The sequence below is a fragment of the Chlorocebus sabaeus genome, chromosome 15, assembly GCF_047675955.1.
Source record: "Chlorocebus sabaeus isolate Y175 chromosome 15, mChlSab1.0.hap1, whole genome shotgun sequence".
Lineage (NCBI taxonomy): Eukaryota > Metazoa > Chordata > Mammalia > Primates > Cercopithecidae > Chlorocebus > Chlorocebus sabaeus.
Window position 1 is genome coordinate 15,916,004 of NC_132918.1, and position 21,881 is coordinate 15,937,884.

The 21,881-nt window shown below is 34.1% G+C and overlaps 1 protein-coding gene across 11 annotated transcripts in view; it reads right to left on the reverse strand.

Annotated features, from left to right (window-relative positions):
- The window catches only part of NLGN1 (neuroligin 1), an 896,630-nt gene that overhangs the window by 476,871 nt on the left and 397,878 nt on the right, over window positions 1-21,881 (reverse strand). For all 11 annotated transcript variants that reach the window (XM_073023458.1, XM_073023456.1, XM_037988672.2 and 8 more), the window contains one exon: window positions 15,202-15,354. In XM_073023458.1, the coding sequence (XP_072879559.1) occupies window positions 15,202-15,354 (153 nt within the window). The remainder of the gene's footprint in view (window positions 1-15,201; window positions 15,355-21,881) is intronic.

Consider the following 21,881-nt stretch of genomic DNA (forward strand, 5'->3'; position numbering starts at 1 on the left):
TTTCAATTTTGGAATATTTGCATATGCATAATAAGGATCTAATTCTAAAGACAAAATCTGTTTCATATATACCTTATACACATAGCCAGAAGGTAATTTTAAACATCTGGATTTTTGAGCATTTCAGATATTAGATTTTTGGATTAGAAATGTTCAACCTATAATCAGTAGTTTTCTCATCAAAACAATATTCAATTAGAACATTTACCTATGGAATACACACATACATAGAAATCATTATTATTTATTGATCACCCCTGCTGGGTCTTTTGGCCATTGGAGTCCCTGAGCAGTTCCATTTGGAGGCTGACTAGGTAGAGAAAAGCTAATGCATGGAGTAGATGGTTACAGCTAAACAGAGTACATGGAAGTACGGATCGTAAATAAAATTAAATGACACGGCTTTGGCTTACTTGTATTTAAAAGCATTTTTATCATAGAATTCTGTTTTTGTAATCGTCCCCAACACATAAAGTCCCACAGGAGAAATTTCTTTTGCAGAGCTTAGTGCCTAGAATAACTTTGATTTCTCTGAAGACTTGTCATGTTTCACAACCTTCTGATCTTAAAAAAATGAATAAAACCTGGTAGAGTTTCAATTCATCAACTTGGAAAATATTTTGAGACTTTATTCTTTGCCTTTTCAAGAATTCTGTTTTCCCTAAACCTGATTTATTATGTATATATCAACATAATGTTATAGTATACGCTCTCACAAATACTTTCTAGCACAAGGAAGGGTAAAAATAGGTAAATGAATTATTTATTTAATTACTTTCCTAAATAACAAGATTGTATGAATTATAGTAAAATATCACTAAAGGACTATGTAGATTTTGCTCATATAGATGCAGATCAACCTGGAATTAGGGAAAGAGTTACATATGTCTGATCTGTGGTCTCTGTAAACATGTCCAAAAAATAAACCCAAATATGAATTGTGGACTATAAATTGCTTTAGTAAATAGTACAGATTGATACTAAAACAGAAGAGCCTAATATATTCACTAAAATCCCAATTTCTTGTTACTTAAAGCAGATAAAATTGTGGTATATTTTAAGGAAAAACACTATCTACTGAAGCAATTGTTTTATTTGTATTGAAAAAGAATAATGAGTATTTCTTAAAGCTTATTTTCATACACAGTCAAAAACATAAAGAATTCTAGCGTAATTAAATAACATAAGAATAAACTCATCTCTTATTCCTGTCAGAAAATTGCTCCTAATTATGGTGATATTACCACAAATAATCTTTTTTAATAACTTACTTCTGTTCGAGCATGTTGCATATTCTCTGAGAGAACTGATTTCTCCAGTAAAGATGGCTTTTTTTTCAAAGCTCAGATGCAAGAAGCTAGCAAATACTAGAACAGAAATTAGTATATCTCTTAGATATGTTTCATCTCAGGGATATGCCTCGCCTCTTAAAAAAGCTTGCAAATGGTGAAATTACCAATATATAAATCAGTTGAGAAATGTCATTCGTTCCATATTGGGGAAAAATTTTAAGAATACAATTAAATTTATGGTCCTGACTATACTGTTATAAAAGATGAGTGGGTGTGAGGGTAATCAAGGATTGGTTTAAGATTGCACCCAAATCTCTATTTGTGATAATAGTTGTGCACCTGTAATTCAAGATAGATGAAGTATCAAAAGGTAAAATTAAATAAACTACAATTTCCTTTTATTTCTTATCTTTACAGAAGAACAACATTAAGCTGAGCCTGAAAAAGTTACAGGTTCCAAAGCCTATTATCTATATAAAGCGAATAGTTATCCTTTCTGCAATATCATATGCATAGCAGTCTTCCCTCATTCACAGTTTTACTCTCCAATTACCTCTGGTCAACCACGGTCTGCAAATAGGTAAATATCTTATAGTAGAGTAGGATATTTTCAGACAAAGACTAGATTTACATAACTTTTATTACAGTATATTGTTTTAATTGTTCTGTTTTATTATTCTTTTTGTTAATATAGTACTGTGCCTAATTTATAAATTAAACTTTATCATAGGTACATATGCATAAAGAAGTAGTTTACTTAAGGTTCTATACTATCCGCAGTTAGAGAGTCACTGAGCGTTTTGGAACATATCCCTTGTGAATAAGGGAGTACTATTGAATTTTAATTCAAAAAGTAGCATTTCAACACTATTTTCATGTTTATCTAATGTTTATGAGCACCAACGTTTTCACTTACCACATGCTGAGCAGGAACCAGAAGAATGCAAACATTAAATACATGGGAAATGTAGAAATAGCTGTTCAATTTAAAATAAATTGCAGCTTTCATGCATTATAGTCTCAGAACAAGGAATATTTTTCTAGAAAATCCAGGAGACTGTCTTGCCACTGGTATTGAGATAAAGGATTGCTACTTTTTTTTTTTTTTTGAGACTGAGTCTTGTTCCGTTGCCCAGGCTGGAGTGCAGTGGCGCGATCTCGGCTCACTGCAAGCTCCGCCTCCCAGGTTCAAGCCATTCTCCTCCTGCCTCAGCCTCCTGAGTAGCTGGGACTACAGGCGCCGCCACCACGCCTAGCTAATTTTTTGTATTTTTAGTAGAGACGGGGTTTCACCGTGTAAGCCAGGATAAGTCCTCACCTCATATATTTGGGACTTGAAAGGAAGCTTGTGCAAGCACATGGTTAATACACTTTACTACCCACATTCCATACCACCAGCCATTCTTTTTACCTGCTCTGTATTCCTAGAAATGCATATCCTGAGAAGAGCACACAGTGAATTCATTTATATGTTTATTGATGACTTTTGATTATGTATGCAGAGCAGTCTGTTGTCTTAATAAAACTAGAAAACCAGATAAGATCCAGTGTTTATGTTTTAATTTGGGTGGTGAGTCATCTACCATATTAAGCAGTTAATATATATAACCATAACAAGTAGGATTGCTATTACGCATACCAAAGTAAAGACTAAGCTGCTTATGCCACGGAAGCAGAGAGAAGAGAGGGATCAACGAAGCCCAAATAATTGAAGGGAGAGAGATAATTGGGCTACAACGATTGAGAAAATGGATATTTGTGGCAGGTCAGTTGTTGGAAAGGATTCTCCTAGGCAGTGAGGAGTCTAGTATGGCCTGCCTGAAAAGGATTTCTCAGAAACCAATAGAAGGTAAAATTTGACAAGAAGAAGAGCAAAGTAATTCAGCAGATCTGGAATGACAGGAAAACTGTGGAATGGATCCCAGAGTCAGCGAGAACCGTATAGAGATGTGGAGCAGAGGAAAAGCTAAAGAAAACTGGTGCTCCGGCATTAAAGTAATCTGCCTGGTTGTGGTGTGGGATGAAATTGGCATGTGAATTTAGGTCTGGAGGATGAGGGGTCAGCCGAAAACCCACTTGGTAATCCAAGGCGAGTAGGTTAGTAGCAATGGGAGTAGAAAGAAGAAAACTAACATAAGGTGATTTTAAAAAATGAACTCTGCAAATTAAAACTAAACAGACAAAGAAAAAGAAGCAGTATCCATATATTTATAGAGTAAGTGGTTCAAGGAAAGACTTTAGAAATCCCTTTCTAAAGGATTTCAGAAAGAGAAAGAACAAACAAGATGTCTTCGCATATGAAATTGCACTATATTTTAAAGGCAAATCGGTAAAAGCGGGCAGAACATCAAAGAGCATGACACCAGGTCATGGGAAGGTAAGGGAGTACTGCCTTAGTTCCTTACTGAAAAAAAAAAAAAAAAAAAAAAAAAAGAACTATTCAAAGGCAGAACAAAATTAAAAAGCAAAATCCAAGCCCTCATTGTCTTTCTGTAACAGAGAGAAAAAAACTGACCCTGGCTGAAGAAAAGACCTATATCTTTGTTGTTAAAAAGTCAGTAATGCAGCTAATTTATTATATTTCATGACTTTTCTCAGAGTTATAGGCAGGTGAATAAAACAGAACCTTTTATTTTCTCTGCAAAGTTCCAAGGTTACCCATCCATTCCACAGATCAAATATCTACCTAAGGGCTAGTCACTCTCCTGGGATATTTTCCCTGTATATTTTCTATTTCACAAACCAGTTTTGCTCATTTAATTCAGACAGAGAACTTTGCCTGGTTGGTTGTGGGTGGTCTGTTTGTTTGTCTGAATTTTGCATTTTTCCACAGTTGCTTTTTTAAAATGATTTGTTTTGCTTCGAATTATTTTACAGCTTTAAAACTATTTCAAAATATTTTATCTGTCTTGTAATATTTAATTTTGTAAATGCATGCAGGAAAAACTCATAAAACTGTGCTGAAACTCTCAGTCTACATTTCAAAAAAATTCATTTTTGTAGCACATTGTTCTTTCAGAAATACAACTTATCAAAATTTGTATTAATGTTTTGTTTATTTGCTTAATGTCATTCAATGTTGTGTTTATTTGTTTAAAGTCATTTTTTCTCACTCACTGTGAGTTCCAGAGAGGAAGGATTGAGGTTGACTTTTTTAACATTGTAAACACCAATAATTAGAAGGCTATAGTGGGTGCTTAATAAATGTTTGTGGAATTAATGAAAGAATAAATGAATGAATGAGTTAAAAGGATGACTTCTGCTCTGAAAGAAAGCTAAATATATTTTTGTTTATTGCTTGATTAGTTGTAGTCCTATCAATACCTGGAAATGGTTGTTGAATTCTAGTCCTAGAAGAATGCTTTAACTAGGAATGAGGGAAATTTTGATACTATGTTCTGTAGTCTTATTCCAAATCACTGATCTTAACAACTTGAGAAAATCATAAACCACATATTCTCAAATTCCTCCCAGAATTTGCCCAAAGACTATCAAGACAATAATTAGAAATAATAAGATATCCTTTTTAGGACAACCCAAAACTTAAATGAAGCCATATTAATAACATACAAACATTAAGAAATAAGGTGGCATGAAATAAGTTACTAACTACATTATAATCTCTCATATTTGCCAGTCTCTGAAATGTAGCTGATATTGATTCTCACTCCTTCAAAGCAGGCATTCAGAAGAACTCTTCACAATGCTGGTTTGATTGATTCCATTATCAAGATAAAGGAAGAAAAACTGCCAAAATCTCTGTTGCTTTTTGTGTAAAAAATAGATTCTTATACTTACCTGAGTGAGTCCAGCCTCAGCAGGTCCCTCAATCTTCTATGAGCAAAATATCTGCCTCATCCATTGACTACCAACCGTCCACTTTAATGAGGTATTAGCTGGGCTTTTTGTATCCATAGCAGAATGTCAACTTTGATCAAGGTCTAGGCCTACTAAAACATTTTTAAAATGCAGATCTAATCATGTCACTTACCCGCTCAGTCTCTTATAATTGTTTCTGATTGTTCATAGAAGTCCTAAATCTTTAACAAGGTGCCACACCGCCTGCTACGTATGTTTTTAACCTTATTGAACACTGAGCATTCCAGCTGAGTTTGCTCAGCTCTGTTAACATGCAAAACTGTTTCCTTACTCTGGTTGTCACCCAGACCCTCTTTTCTACCCACAGCTCTGCCTTTTCCACTTTATGACCACGTCGGATCAACACCTATTGACCATTGAGATCCAGTTTAAATTCATTCACAAATATTTTCTGATAAAATATCCTATGCCAGAAACTATTTTGGGCTTTGCAGAGCTAGACAATAACAAAATGAACAATACCAATATAAACAGAAGATAATCAGGGATGATAACTGTGATGCAGACAATTTTTAAAGGGAGATGGCACGAAGTGATGGCTTTTGTTAGACTGGATGAACATGGATGATCTCCCTGAGAAGATGACATTTAAACCACAATCAGAATGATAAAGAACTGGCCCCACAAAGATCTGGGGTAGAGGAAACACCAGACATGTAATACCTAAAATGGGAGAAAGTTTGATGTGTATGAAGAATAAATGACTGCTGGAACAGAGAGGAAGAGTGTTTTGAGATGAACTAAGAAATGCAGGCCAGGACCACTTCATGAGGGCTTTTGCCAGACAAAGCAGGGATGAAGTTTCAATTTTATACTAAATTAATAATGGAAAGCCACTAGAGTGGGTTAAGCAGAGAAGTGAGCTGTTATAATGCATGTTTTTAAAAGATAATTTCACTGATTTAAATCTAGCATTTTAGAAAACATAGAAAAATAAAGAGTTTTTACTTGATCATCCAGATGGATAAGGCCAATGACATCAGTACAGTGTTGTGTTAAGAGAGGTTAGAATCCTGTCTCCACCACTGAATGCTGTTTAGCCTGTGTGACTATAAATACATTAGTTAGCCTCTCTATTCATTTGTTTCTGCATTTATGAAATCTGGAAACTAACCATGCTACCTCATAGAGTTGTGAGAATTTAATAACACAATCCATGTAAACTTCTTAAAACAAATTTTGGAATGTAAGTCTTCAATGAATGTGTCCACTATTGTTGTTGTTGCAATGATTATCAGGTTATTATTGACTTCTACAACTAGGCTATAATCTTATAGTAATTATAATTATAGTATTTGAGAATTATAATTAGATATTATAGATTTAATTATAACTATTGTTAAAATTTTAAATATATAATTATAGTATTTCATTATTGACTATATTTATTATAAATTATAATATTTATAATATTGTAAATATATTTAATTGACCATTATAAATAATTATTATAATATAATTTAAGGATTTTCACAATATCCTTAATAACTAACAGAATGACATAATAATATTATAACCTAGTTGTGGAAGTCATAAGAAAAGGAGGCCTGAAAAATTCAACATATTTCAGCCATGTTAAGTTTGAGATATTCATTACACATCTACATTGGAAGGGTTGGTACACAGAAGTATATGAAAGGCTGGAGTTCTGAGGAAGGGTTAGTCTTGAAGATACAGTTTTGAAAAGTCACTTCCATAGAGATGGCATTTAAAGCAATGCAAATGGTTCCTTAAGGCATATCATGGAAGAGAAGCATAGAGAGCCAAGGATTATGCCTAATTGCACAACATTTAGAGGTCAGGGTAGGAGAGCAGGAGTCAGCAAAGGAGACTGAGACCAAGCAGTCAAGGAGGTAGGAGGAAAATCCTGGGTGATGCCACGAAACAAGCAGGCCAAAAAAGGAATGGTTAACTGTGTCCTGTGCTAGGAAGTGATCATACAAGGTAAAAACAGAGAAGTGACTAATGGAGTTGGCAATCTAGAGGTCTTTGGGAATCTTGACAAGGACTTTCTCAGCAGAGTACAAGAAATGGGGCTGGGTGTAGTGGCTCATGCTTGTAATCCCAGCACTTTGGGAGGCTGAGGCATGCAGATCGTGAGGTCAGGAGATTGAGACCATCCTGGCTAACATGGAGAAACCCCAACTCTACTAAAAATACAAAAAATTAGTGGGGCGTGGTGGCACACACCTGTAGTCCCAGCCACTTAGGAGGCTGAGTCAGGACAATCACTTCAACCTGGGAGGCAGAGGTTGCAGTGAGTCACTGCACTCCAGCCTGGGTATTAGACAGGGAGACTCATGTGGAAAAAAAAAAAAAAAAAGAAAAAGAAGAAGGAAGGAAGGAAGGAAGGAAGGAAGGAAGGAAGGAAGGAAGGAGGAAGGGAGGAAGGGAGGAAGGGAGGAAGGGAGGAAGGAAAGAAAGAAAGAAAATAAATAGAAACTTGAAAGAAAAGAAATGGAAACTTGAATGTTACCTCCTCAGGGAAACTGCTCTGTGTTTCTAAAATAAAGTAGCTCCCTTCTCATTGCACGATTTCTCTAGAATTTATTATATAGGCAATTGTTAAGAAAATTAACTTCTCATTCAATCATTGTCTATGCAAACTATATGATTTGTTTAATTATTTATTTTCTACCTTCCCTAAAGCTAACAATCTACTGATAGCAAGGATCACATATAGCTTATTTTTCACAATATCCTTAATAGCTAAGAGAATGACATACATAATATTGCTCAATTTATAGAGAATAAGGGAATAAATGGTTGAAAGAAAAAATGAATGAATTACCTAAACCACATCATTTTTCTTCTTTTAACTAACATCCACAATAATTGGCATGCTTACTTTCAGATTTTTTCTATGTTTTGGGCATAAATAAATAGTTGCTTTTACTGCAGGCCACCTGATACCATTTTGGAGGGAATAAGGGAATAAAAATAATGAACAGTCAACTTTGCAAAATATCATTACCTATCTAAAGTTGCACCCCGCACCGGCCGCTAAAGGACAAATAGTTTCTCTATTCCAGGAGCTCATTTTAGCACTCAATCTAAAATTGATTACCATCTAGCCCTTATTAAAACCCAGTTGATATAACATATTTGAGAGAAGAAATCTATGGATCAAATAAACCATCCATTGCTCTAAATTGGATTTTAGCTCTATCCTATTATAAGTGAAATCGCCAAATATCTTACCCAGATTGCATTTGGTTAGCTCTTTGCTAAAATGACATTATAGAAGTTATGAGCACTTATGAAGTTATGACGCTATGGGATGCCGCCCGTGGGTGAGACACGTACCCTGGGTGAAAGCCAGGGACCCCATGAACCCCACGGGCCCGGCATAGGGGCTGCTGGGAAGTCAAGGTCATCCATGGGAGGACACAGGCCTAGCTCTTGGCCTCGCCACCTTTTTTCCCCAGCTGCCTTTATTATGTCTTTGGCTTTTACAGAAGGTTACTATAAATAATCATATACTGAGAATATTTTTTGAATCTTATGATGACACAAAGATCATCACACAATTCCTATATTGTCACTTGTTTCAAATAGAAGCAATACAACCCATATGATAAATTCTTCTGTAGTACAATGTAAGAAAAACTATTATTTGTGTATTTTTTTCTAGTTAATATGTTTGTTTCCTTTTGGGGGTTATGATAATTATGAAATTTAATCCATTATATTTTACTATGCTTCTAGAAAGCTAGGAAATGCATCTATGTACAACTGTTGTACATATTCATGACCTAACTTTCTGTGTCCTTTTCTCTATAAGTATTACTATTCAACTATGATTTTACCAATCTATTTATTTGTGTGCATTGTCACAAATTACTTCCACTTTTTCAAATTAGTATGAATAAATGAAAATAAAAATGAAGATTGTCTTTCTCCCTTTACTTCAGTTAATACCAAGGATAATCCACTCCTCGTGGCCTTCCTCAGGTACAACCATTTCCTTGAAAACAGTCTGGACTCTATAGACAAACCGACTCCTTCTCTTTCTGTCTCCCAAGAACACATTTGAATGTGTTGTAGAATATTAGTTTGTTTAGGAGTTTGGGACTTTTGTTTGTTGTGGTTTCTTTTAAAGAGTCAGATAGAAACAAAAACAATGCAATAAACAGGAGTAACAATGACAAAGCATTGTACCACTTGAGGAATTAATACGCTTCTCTCTTTAAATCATGATCAATGCACAGGCTTTAGCAAATTTCCTTGATCCTTGGCCAATCAGATTCAAATATAAATATCAATTACTATATCCTTACTAATCCATCAGATATCCTACCCTTCCTTCCTTCCTTTTCTCTCATTGTTTTCCTTTATATATCAAGTGAATCTATTCACATAGATCAATTAATAAACCAATATATTATAAATATAAAGTAGAATATCAATTATTATTCTCTACTGTTTCTCTCCTCAACTATATTGAAAGCTCTTTAAAGATAAAAACTATACTGTCCTCACTTTTATCCCTCAGAAAAGGTGTATAATGCTGAAAAAAAGTTATTGATTTGATGACTGACCACACTAAAGTTATATATATATACATATATATATATATATGTACATATATGTTGTGTGTGTGTGTGTGTGTATATACACACATACCCTTTTTAAGACAAGATCTCACTCTGTCACCCAGGCTGGAGTGCAGTTGTGGGATCACAGCCTCAACTGATCCTTCCGCCTCAGTCTCCTGAGTAGCCCGGAATACAAGCACATGCCACCACATCTGGCTAAGTTTTTGAAAATTTTTTGTAGAGACACAATCTCGCAATTTTGCCCAGACCTGTCTTGAACTCCTGGGCTCAAGCGATCCTATTGCCTCAGCCTCCCAAAGTGCTAAGACTACAGGCGTGCACCACCATGCTTGGCCTAAAGTTATACTTATTGTTGCCATTTATCTAATAATACTTGAAGCATTATTATTGCATAGTCTAAAATTTCATTAACCATATCTAATAGAATAAAAATAAATTAAAGTGTTCATTAAATGTATATGTAGTAAAGTTAACAAAAGCTTGTTTTAAACAATTTAGCCCCACATAGAATTATAAAGTAAACTAAATGTAATTGTTTAAATATAAGTAGGTGAGCTAGCACTTTAATATTCAATTACTAAGTAAAATATTTAATTAGATCCTTTTCCAAAAATGTGCCAATTTCCAGATAGATATCAGTACTTCTAAAATATTTAACACTTTTTTTCTAAAATAAATCACATGGGCTAGAATTATGAATTACATAATTGCCTCCAAGATATTTATGTCAAGATAAAAGTAACTGATTAAATTTCTACCAGATTAAAATCTTGTTTGCCCAAGCAAGATCCTCACAGGGGTATTAAAATTTTTCTTTTACTCCATAAGTAATTTATAGATTTATTCTAAATTTAAATAAGTAGTTGAAACATTTTAATGATAAATTACTTAACATATTTTTTCATTTTTGAGATTTGTCAATATTATCATTTAAATAATTTCTATTTAAAAAAAGTTTAGTGTACAACATCTCATCTAATAGTAACTTATTTTATATTCTCTTTCAATTCTTATCTTATATATTCTATAATTCTTGTTCATAAGAACATGTTTACCCTCGTTAGAATCAGAAAATTTAATTTTGATTATTTCCCCCTTTAAGAACACATCAATATTTCTCCCTGCATTTTTCTCTTTTCTTTCTTCCTTCCTTCCTTCTTTTCTTTCTTTCCTTTCTTTCTCTTTCTTTCTTTCTTTCCTTTCTTTCTTTCCTTCCTTCCTTTCTTTCTTTTTCTTTCTTTCTCTTTCTTTCTTTTTTTCTCTCTCTTTTCTTTCTTTTCTCTTTCTTTCTTTCTTTCTTTCTTTCTTTCTTTCTTTCTTCTTCTTTCGTTCCCTCCCTCTCTCTCTCTCTCTCCTTCCTTCCTTCCTTCTCTCTCTCTTTCCTTCCTTCCTTCCTTCCCTCCCTCCCTCCCTCCCTCCCTCCCTCTCTCTCTCTCTCTCTCTTTCTTTCTTTCTTTCTTTCTTTCTTTCTTTCTTTCTTTCTTTCTTTCTTTCTTTCTTTCTTTCTTTCTTTCTTTCTCTCTCTCTTTCTTTCTTTCTCTCTCTTTCTCTTTCTTTCTTTCTTTCTTTCTTTCTTTCTTTCTTTCTTTCTTTCTTTCTTTCCCTCCCACCCCTCCTTCCTCCCTTCCTCCCCTCCTCCCTTCCTCCCTTCCTCCTTTCCTCCCTTCCTCCCTCCCTCCCTTCCTCCCTTCCTCTCTTCCTCTCTCTCTCTCTCTCTCTCTCTCTCTTTCTTTGACCGAGTTTCGCTCTTCTCGCCCAGGCTGGAGTGTAATGGCGCAATCTCAGCTCACAGCAACCTCCACCTCCCAGGTTCAAGTGATGCTTCTCCTGCCTCAGCCTGCCTGCGATTACAGGCACCCACCACTGCACCAAGCTGATTTTTTGCATTTTTGCTAGAGACGAGGTTTCACCGTGTTGGCCAGGCTGGTCTCGAGCTCCTGGCCTCAGGCCATCCACCCACCTTGGCCTCCCAAAGTGCTGGGATTACAGGCGTGAGCCACCGCACCTGGCCATTTCTCCCTACATTTCTAAGATGATGATAAGTCATATACTGGAATGTTAAAAAAATACCCTACTAACAATAATTTTAAACATATTTAAGGACTATGTAACAATGTATCAAATAAGAGATGCTGAAGAAAGCAAATATGGAAAGTTTATGTCCAAACTGACTGAGGACAAAGAATGTGTATAGCCAAAAGTGAAAGAAAAGTTAAATATTCAGTGGATAAGAAGTATGAGGCTAAATAGTAGGAGGTCTCCGGGAGCTCTACCATGAAACTGGGGAATGAGGTTAGCAGGCAGAATCCTGCAGTCCCTTCCCTCTTTGTCAATCTTATTGGCAGTTTTTCCTATCATTTTGAATAGCATTTCCAGGGTGGGTGAAAATCATACACAACACAGTAAGAGTGATATTCTGTGTTACCACTCCAAAGGAAACCACTAAAGGGTGTTGGTAGAAGAACTAATTCTGACCTGTTACTACCTTCTTCTGAGGAACAGTGGAGGTATATTTTTTTCTTCTATTCTATTCCTACTTTGTAATAAACAACTTTTTAACAAGAAATCTTTAAACTGAAAAATTGGCAGCTACATAGCTGTATGAATTTTCTAACTGAAACATTAGCACATCTCTACTCATCACTAAAAACAAAGCGAAAAACAAAACTTGTAAGATTCCCCACCACCTCCACATGGTAAGTTCAAATCGACACAAATTGCACTACCTGTTGCAGACATCCTGATTGTTCCAGCCAGTCACCTCGAATCAATGATCTTATAATTACCCATTTTGTCCATTGGACCCCCAAATCTATTTCTTTCACACCAAAATACCCCAGTGAAAACACAGCTCAGGATTTCCTCCGATGTGGGATCATATCTTATTTCCTACTTAATCACTCAAGTGCAAATTAGACAGCCATAGTCTTGGATCCCACACCCAAGAAACCTTGGCTTACCTTTTTACTGTTAGACAAATTATTCACAACACCACACTCAAAAGTCTACAGTCTTTATTGTTGCAGTTCTGTCAGATGAGTTGTTGATCTTGCTGTGGTGCAGCACTCATGCAAAATATGCTGAAACACATGTTCTGATAATTTCTCTTTTATGAATTAATTTATTTAAATACATGTTCACAATACCCAACACATATTTTTCAAAAAAAGTGACCAGAATACATCTGTTAGAGAGCTAATGTCTTGAAGTCTATCTAAACAATGTTTCACAGAGTTTATGCTTTGTCACATTGAAAGGAGGTCTATCAAGGACAGCCTCTGGCTTGTTATCAGTGTATAATGTGTTTAAGAGAAATAAAGGAGAAAAGAAAACTAAATGTTACATTCTAGGGTACAGTAGAGCCAGAACAAATATTTAACACTGGGAAATCATACTTCAATAACATCAACACTGTCTGCTGTCTGCTACTATCTAAACCAAGTGATTGAGTTCTTTATATTTTGGGGAGTTAATCCATTACCTTGCAATCTAATCCTCACAGTGTGGCATTTAAAATGGGGTATGGGCATGAATATAGGATTATAATCAGGTCAAAGTCAAGTCCTCATCAGTTCTGAATACATAAAAAGAAAAAGAATGGGTAAAGTTTATATTAACATAACAACAAAGTTTATTTTATGAAATCTTGCTTTATATAATCGAAACCAGTAACAGAAAGAGGCAAAAAAAAAAAAAAAAAAAAGTTGTGACCAAAGCATTTCTTAAATAAAATAAATATATATGACTAACTGGATGTTCAAGTCCTTAAAAACACTGTTACCATAATTTAGCATTTCAATTTAAAGTTTCATCCAGCAAACTGGTCACTGCACAGGATTTTTCACTTGAAAAATTAGAAAAATAGAAGAATAATAATCAACAAAAACGACTGAGCTCTCAACAATACTACAATTAAAATTCAATGCATTAAAATATTAAAAACCCTCCTTCCAATTAAAATGTTCCACAGGAAACAAATGACAACATTAAGATTTAAGAATTCAAGATTTAAGATTCAAGAATTATTATGAGCAATCATTTGTACATCTTCTAATACACAGAATTTTCATTGGTGGAAAGACACTTATCCCAGCTCACAGAAATCGTGTGAATGTTTGATGCAATGGATGATTAGACACTATGGAGGAACTCATGTGTATTTGATCAATGCTACAGAAATATTTTATACCTATACTGATGCAGCACATCTATGGTCATTCACCACACTCCAAATTTCAAAAAAGCAAACTAGAAAATGATTGAGACTTAACCTTCACATTGGTAAAATATCTCCTTCCTCCAGACTATAAACTTGATTCACAAAAATTATTCCACCTTTTAAAACTATTCTACCTTTGTGATAAGCTTAAACACAGAATTATGACTGCATAGGAGTTAGGATAACACTGAAGAAGAAAAAATTCTGATTCTCAACATGGATAAAAGATATTCTACCAATTATTATAAACAGGAATATAATTCAAAATCCTTTTCCAGAATATTTTAGATAATAAAATGAAAGAGTGAGGTGCTTCTTTGTGTAGAAACAAAATTATAATTTATACTTCTTCAAGTGTATAGTATGAGATAAGACTTGGAGAACAATCAAGAATAAAAATTTAAATATTTTGTGGATGCATTATGCTCTTTTAGCAAATTCTGTTAAGTACATCACAGATAAAGATGTTTTACTAAATCATACAGTAATTTTACTCCTCAAATTGTGGCAACATTAAAACAAATAAACATATACTAGAATAGCAAGTTTATCTTTTAAAAACTGGTTATTGCGTAAGATAACATGCCTATCTCAGACTACTTAAGTTATTTTATAAATAATATTTCTCTCATCACAGCTAAAACTTTGTGTTTATTTTATCATTCTTTTGGCAAGAGTATACATCATTGAACTGAATTCTTTGTTACTTTATAAAATCCATGTATACTTTTTTCAAATTAAATAATTCAATCAGAATACATTCAGAAAAGTATTACTAATTATTATGGAACCAAAATAACAACAACAAACCAAAGAAACCTCCATCACAATGGCAAACAATCATTCCCAAAAGCGAATCCATATACATACTCCAGAAGAGAATGTAAACTTACATCTTAGCTCACACCAAACCTCAGGCAATCTTACAGTATTGTAAATAGAAAAGCAGAAGAAGGAAACATTTGTTTAAAGACGAACTCTTCTTCAATAAGGCCCTACTATTTTGCCTTTCAGAGTTTTATAAACCAGGAAGTATATTCCATGACAACATAAATAATTTCATCACCTTTTAGTTTCACATCATAAAGCCAACCTATAGAGTTCATTGAAACTACAAAAAATTTGGGTTCAAGAACGTCAACAAGCATAAAAACATGGGTGAAACAAAGCAAAGCAGAACAAAACAAATCAAAACAAAACCATCATATACTTCATGGATTCGTCGTGAAAATGATAAAGAGATTCTTCTTACCGAGTACCCCAAGTCGATAGTTGACTGTAATGACAATCACATTGCCATAACTTGCCAAGACACTTCCATCATATAAATTTCCAGTACCTTCCATATATGAGCCACCATGGATATACACCATCACTGGTTTGGGACCCCCACTGTCCCGAATATCTGGAAAACAAATGGTTGACAATCGTTCTTATCCTCAAAAATAGCACGCAGTGAAACAGAGAATACATTTTCCATCTTAGAGAAAAGAGGGCATAATTTCAATACAGTTCTTAAACTGCTGTTTTTATTAAAGTGTTTCTTAAGCAACTCAGATAAATGGCTCTTGTGGAAATAGCAATAGGCATCCATTATTTTCTATCAAAATTTTGTTTACAAGTTGCAAACTGAGTTATAAAACTTAGACAAATTAAAATTAGATATGAATTTTAGTGCATTTTTATTAATTCCTCAAGTGATAGTAAAAGCAAAAGAAATAGAATGGTGATGATTCTTAGGACTACTTTTTAAAACTATTATAGACTTCACATGACATTTATGAGCCATAAACTAAAGACAATGGTATTATTGCTATTGTGAATAAAACAATCTGTTTATCCTTTCTTATGTACTGTAAAGCTTTGTGTCAAATGCAACATGATTACATCAACTCATTTATGCTCCAATGTGTGAACATAATTACAGTATTGTGTTATGCAAGATGTTTCAGTTTACTATCTAAGGAATTTCAGATGAATGTTTAGGCAGTAAAGTCATGTACATCTGTGCTTCTCTTGTTGCATTTAGGGGAATGTCATTAGAATGACATTTTTTGGGAAATTCAGGACATCCACTCTATCCAGCTCCCCTTACCCTTTGGAAGAAGAGAACAGACAAATATTTTTTTACTGTCTTTGTGTAGCTAATATACTCTTCTTCTTCACACTTTGGCTCTGTGTTTTATCCTGTAGACATGGGATGGGATAGAGCTAAGTGCAAATGTAAAGTGTAAAAATTTAGGGTTAAAGTGATTTCTACAGCTCTGAATTTTATTAAATATATTTGCTTTTTTTCATACTTTTCCTCAATTATGTAATTTTCAATAAGGATCTAGAAATAATATATAAATAAAATAAGATAATTTTAATCAATATGAAAAATGCACTGATTTCTGTAGATAAGTCTAACTGTATATCAGCAAATATAGTTTTATCTATGAATTATACAGATTGAAATATTTGAAATATTATATGTATGCATATATATGGCTCTGAATATATACATAAATAAAATATTACTATTATATAATAGCCTATGATCTCTTATACCCACAATTGAAACAAATTACATCAAATGTATTATCTTTTTTATGCCAATATTAAAAAGTATAATTTAATAGTATGTTTTTGTTCCTTTGTTTTTGAAATTTTTTATCAAATTTAACTCTCCAACATCCTTATAATCGAGGTGCCAATTTTCAGAATGGACTAATAGAATACAAATTTATTGAAAGAACTAGTGATTACTTAGAGATTGCTTTGCAATTTTTTTGTAAAAAATAGATTGTGTAACATAAATGCCTTGATTTCTCTAGTGTAATAATAAAGTGATTTCTTTAAATGAAGAATCATTTTAGGTTCAAGAATTGCAGTTCAGCTTGGTTAACCAGATTTTCGAGTTGCGGAAATGGCTCATTGCAGAACTTACAACCTTTTTTAAAAGACTATTTAAATTTGACTTAATACCAGTGTATAAAGTTACTCATACCCCTCTAATACCCCAAAGGTATATTTGAGAAGAATGTCTTGTTTTTAAGTAGTGAGGGAAGGACACTTTGACATAGGAACCATTCACTAAACACAGACACATTTAAGAGGAAAATCTAAATTTATTTTCTCCTTGAAACCTTGGGAGAAAAAAATAGTACTCATTCATTTATAAGGATTTGGGGCTTGTGGAGATATTAGGCTGACTTACACAGAGAAAGTAATCCTTTTGAGATTGTTAAACCATGCACCTTAAATGCCTGTTTGCTACATGCAGTTTCAGTTTCTTATTTTTCTAGTGTGGCTGGCACTGAAGAAGCAATAATAAATTATTAAACTGAAATCATTAACTGACTGTTCACAGCAGACACTGTACTCTGCTAATTGTATGCTTGGAGGTAGCACAGAGGGAGGCTGTTTCAGAATTCTTCTTTAATTAAAATTACACAGAATTACAAAGCACCAACTGTGAAAAGTAATGAAATCTTGGTAGAACCATTCTGTTCACCTGGAAAACAATACAGGCACACATTGAGAAGAACTGCCACGTTTTATATTTAATAACAAAATTAAGTGGACATTATCAGAAAACACTGAAAATATGACAATAGATTCTAGGAGCTATTTTGAGTAGTATCTTTTTATTTTTCTTTGAACATTTGACTTGAAAGAATTACTGATAGTTTGGGTTAATCTTAATCTGAATTTGCCTTTCAAACTTTTCAAATTTCAGCCTTGTCTAATAACTTAAGATATTGAGCAGTTCTTTTAAATACAGTTCTCTGGGATTCTTATGCTGTGTTCCAAAACATATTTTTCATTTGAAGTAACCCTGAGATTTATGTTATAAAAAGTATTATTAGGTTGGTGCAAAAGTAATTATGGTACTTACTAAAATAGGTAAAATTCTTGGACATAACAAACCTTAATATTGCTAACAAAGTTTGAGAAACCATAGAAACTTTGGACATTTTCTGTTACAGGAAAAATTAGAAGCCTTTAATAGTGCATTGTCAGAGTGGTCCATCTTAGACTTTATTTTAATTTTGTTTTTATTTTTGGGATGGAGTTTTGCTCTTGTCACCCAAGCTGGAGTACAGTGGTATGACCTTAGCTCACTGCAACCTCCACCTCCAGTGTTCAAACTATTCTCCTGTCTCATCCTCCTGAGTAGCTGGGATTATAGGTGCCCGCCAACACGCCAGGCTAATTTTGCATTTTTAATAGAGATGGGGGTTTCACCATGTTGGCCAGGCTGGTTTTGAATTCCTGACCTCAGGTGATCCACACTCCTAGGCCTCCCAATGTGTATTGGGATTACAAGTGTGAGCCACCACGCCTGGCCAGGTTTTACTTTGTATAATGTTTTCTTACAAATTTCTATCTTAGGCTTAACTTTTATGCTTAGTTTATAGGGTTTTTTTTTTAATGTAAATAGTAAATATAAAGAGTTTCAATTGTAACTATTTATTTGTTTTTAGAACCAGACTCTTTATAAATAAAACTAATATATCAGACAGACTACCATTGAATACCATTTTCTAATTCCATCATTTTAATAATAATGTTGAGGGGGGCATTTATCTTCTGTGCAAATATATCAAATGCAGCTTATTAATTTATAATTAATTTTTTAGAACCAAGTTGTCTCTTTAAACCTTGTTACATATTTAACAACCTATAAATATGGTAGAATTTGTGAACTATGAATTTTCACTTAAAATTTTTTACTTTGCTTAAACAGCATCTATTGACTTTACTAAAATTTCTAAGAACCCTCTCAGAAATTTTAAAATACTAACTCAGTTCCAGTAAAAGTACAAATGTTTGCCAGGCATGTTTATAATTTCTGTTATTTGCAATGGTTTTAAGCCTTGCTAAACACAAACAGTTTAAAAAAAAATTGGAGTCTGAGTAAACACCTTGATTTAAAATTTTAGTACCTATTTTATCTTTCTTATAGACCCAAATTTTAAGCCAATGTAGCAAGTATCAATAGATCTAGAGCAGTTAATGGGGATTTATTTGTGCCTGGCAACAAGGGTTTGAAATCACAATTTCCATTAATGATCCTAGTGTATAATTATTAGTTATATAATCATTAAATATGTTTACTGGGTTTTTATTTTCCATCTTAAAGGACTTATGAAGTATTTAATTGCCCATATTTTAGAGGTTTTAGGATTAACAGTTTTAAAATTGTGAAGTATTGCCTCAATTATATATTTCTCTATTATAAAAAAAAATTTCAAGGCAGACTTTTGTGCCTCCAGTCATTTTTATGAATCTCAGGTTACCATTCAGAAGCACTGAATGAACATGGAAGCGTTGACTGAATTTCTCCTTGTTAAACCGGACATAACAGAATTAAACACACCTTTTTAGTTTAAAAAATTCAAAATCTACAAAAAATTGTCTCAAAAGGAACTATACAGGATATAAAATTGCATTCATTTTATTATTATTTTTTTTTGACGGACTCTCGCTCTATGGCCCAGGCTGGAGTGCAGTGGTGCAATCTGGGCTCATTGCAATCTCCACCTCCCAGGTTCAAGTGATTCTCCTGCCTCAGCCTCCTGAGTAGCTGGGATTATAGGTGCTCACCACCATGCTGGGCTATTTTTTTTTATTTTTAATAGAGATGGGGTTTCACCATGTTGGACAGGCTTGTCTTGTACTCCTGACCTCAAGTGATCTGCCCACCTTGGCCTCCCAAAGTGCTGGCATTACAGGTGTGAGCCACCACACTCAGGCTAAATATTGAAATGTTAATATGAAGATATTATTAGCACCATTAATTTTTTAAAAAAGAAATACTTCTTGAATTTTTAAAATAAGTTGATAGAAATCTGGGATGTTACTTTGAAGCATTTTTGTCAATTCAGAGTAGTCTTGTTTTTAACTATGGAATTGTCTTAAAGATACACAATTCTGGCCTGGCGCGGTGGCTCAAGCCTGTAATCCCAGCACTTTGGGAGGCCGAGACCGGCAGATCACGAGGTCAGGAAATCGAAACCATCCTGGCTAACCCGGTGAAACCCCGTCTCTACTAAAAAATACAAAAAACTAGCCGGGCGAGGTGGCGGGCCCCTGTAGTCCCAGCTACTCGGGAGGCTGAGGCCGGAGAATGGTGTAAACCCGGGAGGCGGAGCTTGCAGTGAGCTGAGATCCAGCCACTGCACTCCAGCCTGGACGACACAGGGAGACTCCGTTTCAAAAAAAAAAAAAAATACAATTCTGCCAGGCGTGGTGGCTCACGCCTGTAATCCCTGCACTTTGGGAGGCTGAGGTGGGTGGATCAACTGAAGTCAGGAGTTCGAGACCAGCCTGGCCAACATGATGAAACCACGTCTCTATTAAAAATACAAAAATTAGCCAGGCACGGTGGCAGGCGCCTATAATCCCAGCTACGCGGGAGGCTGAGGCAGGAGAATTGCTTGAACCAGGGGGCGGTGGTTGCAGAGAGCCAAGGTCATGCAACTGCCCTCCAGTCTGGGTGACAGAAGGAAACTTCGTCAAGAAAACAAACAAAAAAACAAAACAAAAAAAAGATATACCATTCTTTTAGTTGTTATAAAACTTAAATGAAAAATGATATAATTGTGTTTGACAAAATGTGGCAAAAGAGTGATAGCAGGGACACAAGAATTAGAAGTAAAAAATAATGCTCCATAAAGAAGCCTTCCATCAGGGTAAGTGAATGAGCAGCAAGCCCCAGCAATATGCTTGGTGGCCTCACTATTCAGTGACTGAGATTGGGACCTGAAATCAAGCATAGGTAGAGGGGAACTGGGAAGTAATGGGGAATTTTACGTAAGTCATCTGATGACCTGACTTCTGACTGATGTAAATGAAGTTACTTATCAAGTCTTTCATATTTGTTGCTTTATGTCCAGTGATGTCGAGTCAACATTTGGAACAAATTCAATGTAGATATTGAGCACAGTTTTTATTCACAGCCACATCTACAAAATAATAATAAGAAGAATTGAGTTAAAAATGCTCAGACATTTCTATAAAAGGTTTCTTTTCCCCTGTAGGATATCTGAATTCATCTTTTTTGTTTCAAAACAATTATCCAAAACAACACAGAGGAAGAAACTGAACTGGAATTGACTGCTTTGACATTCTACGCTTTTGATTACTTAAAAATATTTATTGATTCGATAACTCTTGTGACTGAATGGCTTAGTACTTAACCTGAATACTACCTGACATTTTAATAGGGTTTGAGAATATTTTAAATGGCTATTTAAAAATGTTAAATGTGCTTCAAAACATATCTATAAAATAGGTTCAGGTTTACATGGCCTAGCTATGATCGCTCAGACTTATCTACTCTAAATAGGTAAATTCCTCACTTGATGCTGTTTTAACAAAAAGAAAAAAAAAATCATATTAAATAGGCAATCAAAATATTTTTAAAATAGGAAAATAATGTATTTTAACCCTTTGCCTAAATTGGGAAAATTTGGCCTTTACAAAGATACACACGAAGGAGTCCCGTATGCTTTCAGTATTATTCAGATAACAAATTCTAGGAGTTAAGGGTTTTCAAGGGGTTCAAAAAGTCCCAAAGCCTGAAAGTTGAAATAGTCTTCTTATAGCTTTGGAGACAGTGATTAATGTTCTACAATGTCAAAAAATATCCTAAATGTTTGAATGCATCAAATTTCAAATAGTGTTTAAAGAAATCAGAATTTGCATCTTCAGACTATAAGTTTATTTTTTGCTATTTAACATTCAGAATAATAACTCTTGGACAGTGATAATGATTTATTTCAAATATTAATGAGTGCTTTGTGTTTAATCTTTAATCCACTGCTGGTGTTTGTGGTAAATAAATATTTAATCAAATGTCATACGTTTCATTTAATCAAAATAATTCTTACATATTTTAAAAATATTAACACCAAATATAATTTTTAAGTTCTCAATACTCCA